The sequence below is a fragment of the Salmo salar genome, unplaced genomic scaffold (genome assembly GCF_905237065.1).
Source record: "Salmo salar unplaced genomic scaffold, Ssal_v3.1, whole genome shotgun sequence".
Lineage (NCBI taxonomy): Eukaryota > Metazoa > Chordata > Actinopteri > Salmoniformes > Salmonidae > Salmo > Salmo salar.
The window spans coordinates 280,139-282,353 of NW_025548030.1; the positions used below are offsets into that span (position 1 = coordinate 280,139).

The following is a 2,215-nucleotide window of genomic DNA, read 5'->3' on the forward strand; positions in this document are numbered from 1 at the left end:
CAGGGACATAAACACAAAAAATGCTGCTTGGAGACAAGTGTCCACGATAGTAGGATTGCCAGGTCAGTTTAGTAGTGAGCACGTGCTAGATGTGGCTAGTTAGCTAGCTAGCTAACCTAGCTTGCTAACCTAGCCAATGAGGTGTGTGTGTGTGAAAGAAATAGTCAAATAAATGATGCTAGTTACTACCCCTGATAACTTTACCAAATAATCATGTTTGAAAGAGTGAGTGTGTATGTCATAAATAGTCCTAGAAATGGTAGATACTACTGTACCCCTGATAATTTGGTCAGATAACCGTGTGTGTGTCTGTGTGTACAGTAGGTGACATATCCATGATAGCTATCTAATAACTATAGGTATGCTAGGTAATGGTTTGGCTTATCATGTCTATGTAGAAGAAGACTGGAGGAGGAAGTGGAGAGGACTCAGGGACAGGTATCAGAGAGAGAGAAGGGCAGAGAAAGAGAAGAAGAGGTCTGGGTCAGCAGCTTCAGGCCAGCAGCCTTGGCGCTTCTGCCACATTCTTTCTTTTCTGGATCCATTTATTGTGCCTAGGGCAACGAGTGGCAATTTTACAGCCAGACCCTCTACTACATCATCCACAAGTGTTGTCCCCACCGGTGCATCAAGACCCTCAATGTCACCTACAACTGCGACCATCGCCTCCACCGCTGCAGCGAGACCCTCTACAATGTCTACATCATCCACGAGTATCACCACCATCGGTGCTGCGAGATCCTCTACAATGTCTACATCATCCACAAGTATGACCACCACCGGTGCTGCGAGACCCTCTACAATGTCTACATCATCCACGAGTATCACCACCATCGGTGCAGCGAGACCCCTCTACAATGTCTACATCATCCACGAGTATGACCACCATCGGTGCAGCGAGACCCTCTACAATGTCTACATCATCCACGAGTATCACCACCATCGGTGCAGCGAGACCCTCTACAATGTCTACATCATCCACGAGTATCACCACCATCGGTGCAGCGAGACCCTCTACAATGTCTACATCATCCACAAGTATCACCACCATCGGTGCTGCGAGATCCTCTACAATGTCTACATCATCCACGAGTATGACCACCATCGGTGCTGCGAGACCCTCTACAATGTCTACATCATCCACAAGTATCACCACCATCGGTGCAGCCATGGAAGACGATGAAATGGAGGAAGCACCTCTGGATCTAGGACCACCTGAGATTATTATGAACCTCACGGAAGTGACCACTGAGGACCTCGTTGAACAGGATGTGGCCGTGGAGACAAACAGAGAGAGAAACGAAGAGGAACAACGTCACACCAGGCGTCATCGAAGGTTCCAGATCCACTCAACTCATTTCAGCAGAGGCTCCTCCAAGCCGTCGAGAGGGATGCAGCCCAACCTGATGCTCACAGGAAGGAGGATGAAGAGACCCTCTTTGCCATGAGCCTGGTGCCACAACCCTGAAGAGGCTGCCTCAGCAAAGAAAAGCAGCAGTCAAAGTTAAAATGTATCAGCTGCTTTTCCAAGCCGAGTTCAATGGTACGTTTTTTTTCTTCTCCACATCACAGGTAGTGTCATAAGTGTTGCCACAGTGAAGTAGGTAATTCTTTACAGTATACTCATGTAGGCTAATTGGTATTTCAGATCAAAGTATTAATATGAGGCAAATGTACAGCTGTTGTTTCTAGGTTAGAAAATATCCCTAAACAACAGTTTACTGTCTAAATATTTTCCTGTCATATTCATCTTTATCTCTGAAATACAAATTCCATGAGTAAACAGCAAGTATTACCAACTTTACTGCACTGTTCCAATATTTATGCCTCTAACTACACTATACAAGCAGTATTTAGTTAACATAAATCTCACCTTTTATGGTTTTCTATTATGTTAAGCTTGTATGTGTTGTTTTTCTCTTCCCTTCCAGAGATGGAGTCCATTTAGCCGAGCAGCTCACAGGAAGGACAGGAAGAGGAGAGCCAGCTCACAGGAAGGACAGGAAGAGGAGAGGAGTTGTCTGGTTGTTGTTCTTCCCTTCCAGAGATGGAGTCCATTTAGCCGAGCAGCTCACAGGAAGGACAGGAAGAGGAGAGGAGTTGTCTGGTTGTTCTTCCCTTCCAGAGATGGAGTCCATTTAGCCGAGCAGCTCACAGGAAGGACAGGAAGAGGAGAGGAGTTGTCTGGTTGTTGTTCTTCACCTCCCTCATTGTA

General features: G+C 46.2%; 1 protein-coding gene across 1 annotated transcript; it reads left to right on the forward strand.

The window, feature by feature from the left end:
- The first annotated feature begins 795 nt into the window (after positions 1-795).
- Positions 796-1,983, forward strand: LOC123732603 (histidine-rich glycoprotein-like). The gene is made up of 2 exons (XM_045711874.1): positions 796-1,543; positions 1,932-1,983. The coding sequence occupies exon 1, from the start codon at positions 803-805 to the stop codon at positions 1,181-1,183; it is 381 nt and encodes a 126-aa protein (XP_045567830.1). The 5' UTR covers positions 796-802; the 3' UTR covers positions 1,184-1,543; positions 1,932-1,983.
- Positions 1,984-2,215: the final 232 nt, after the last annotated feature.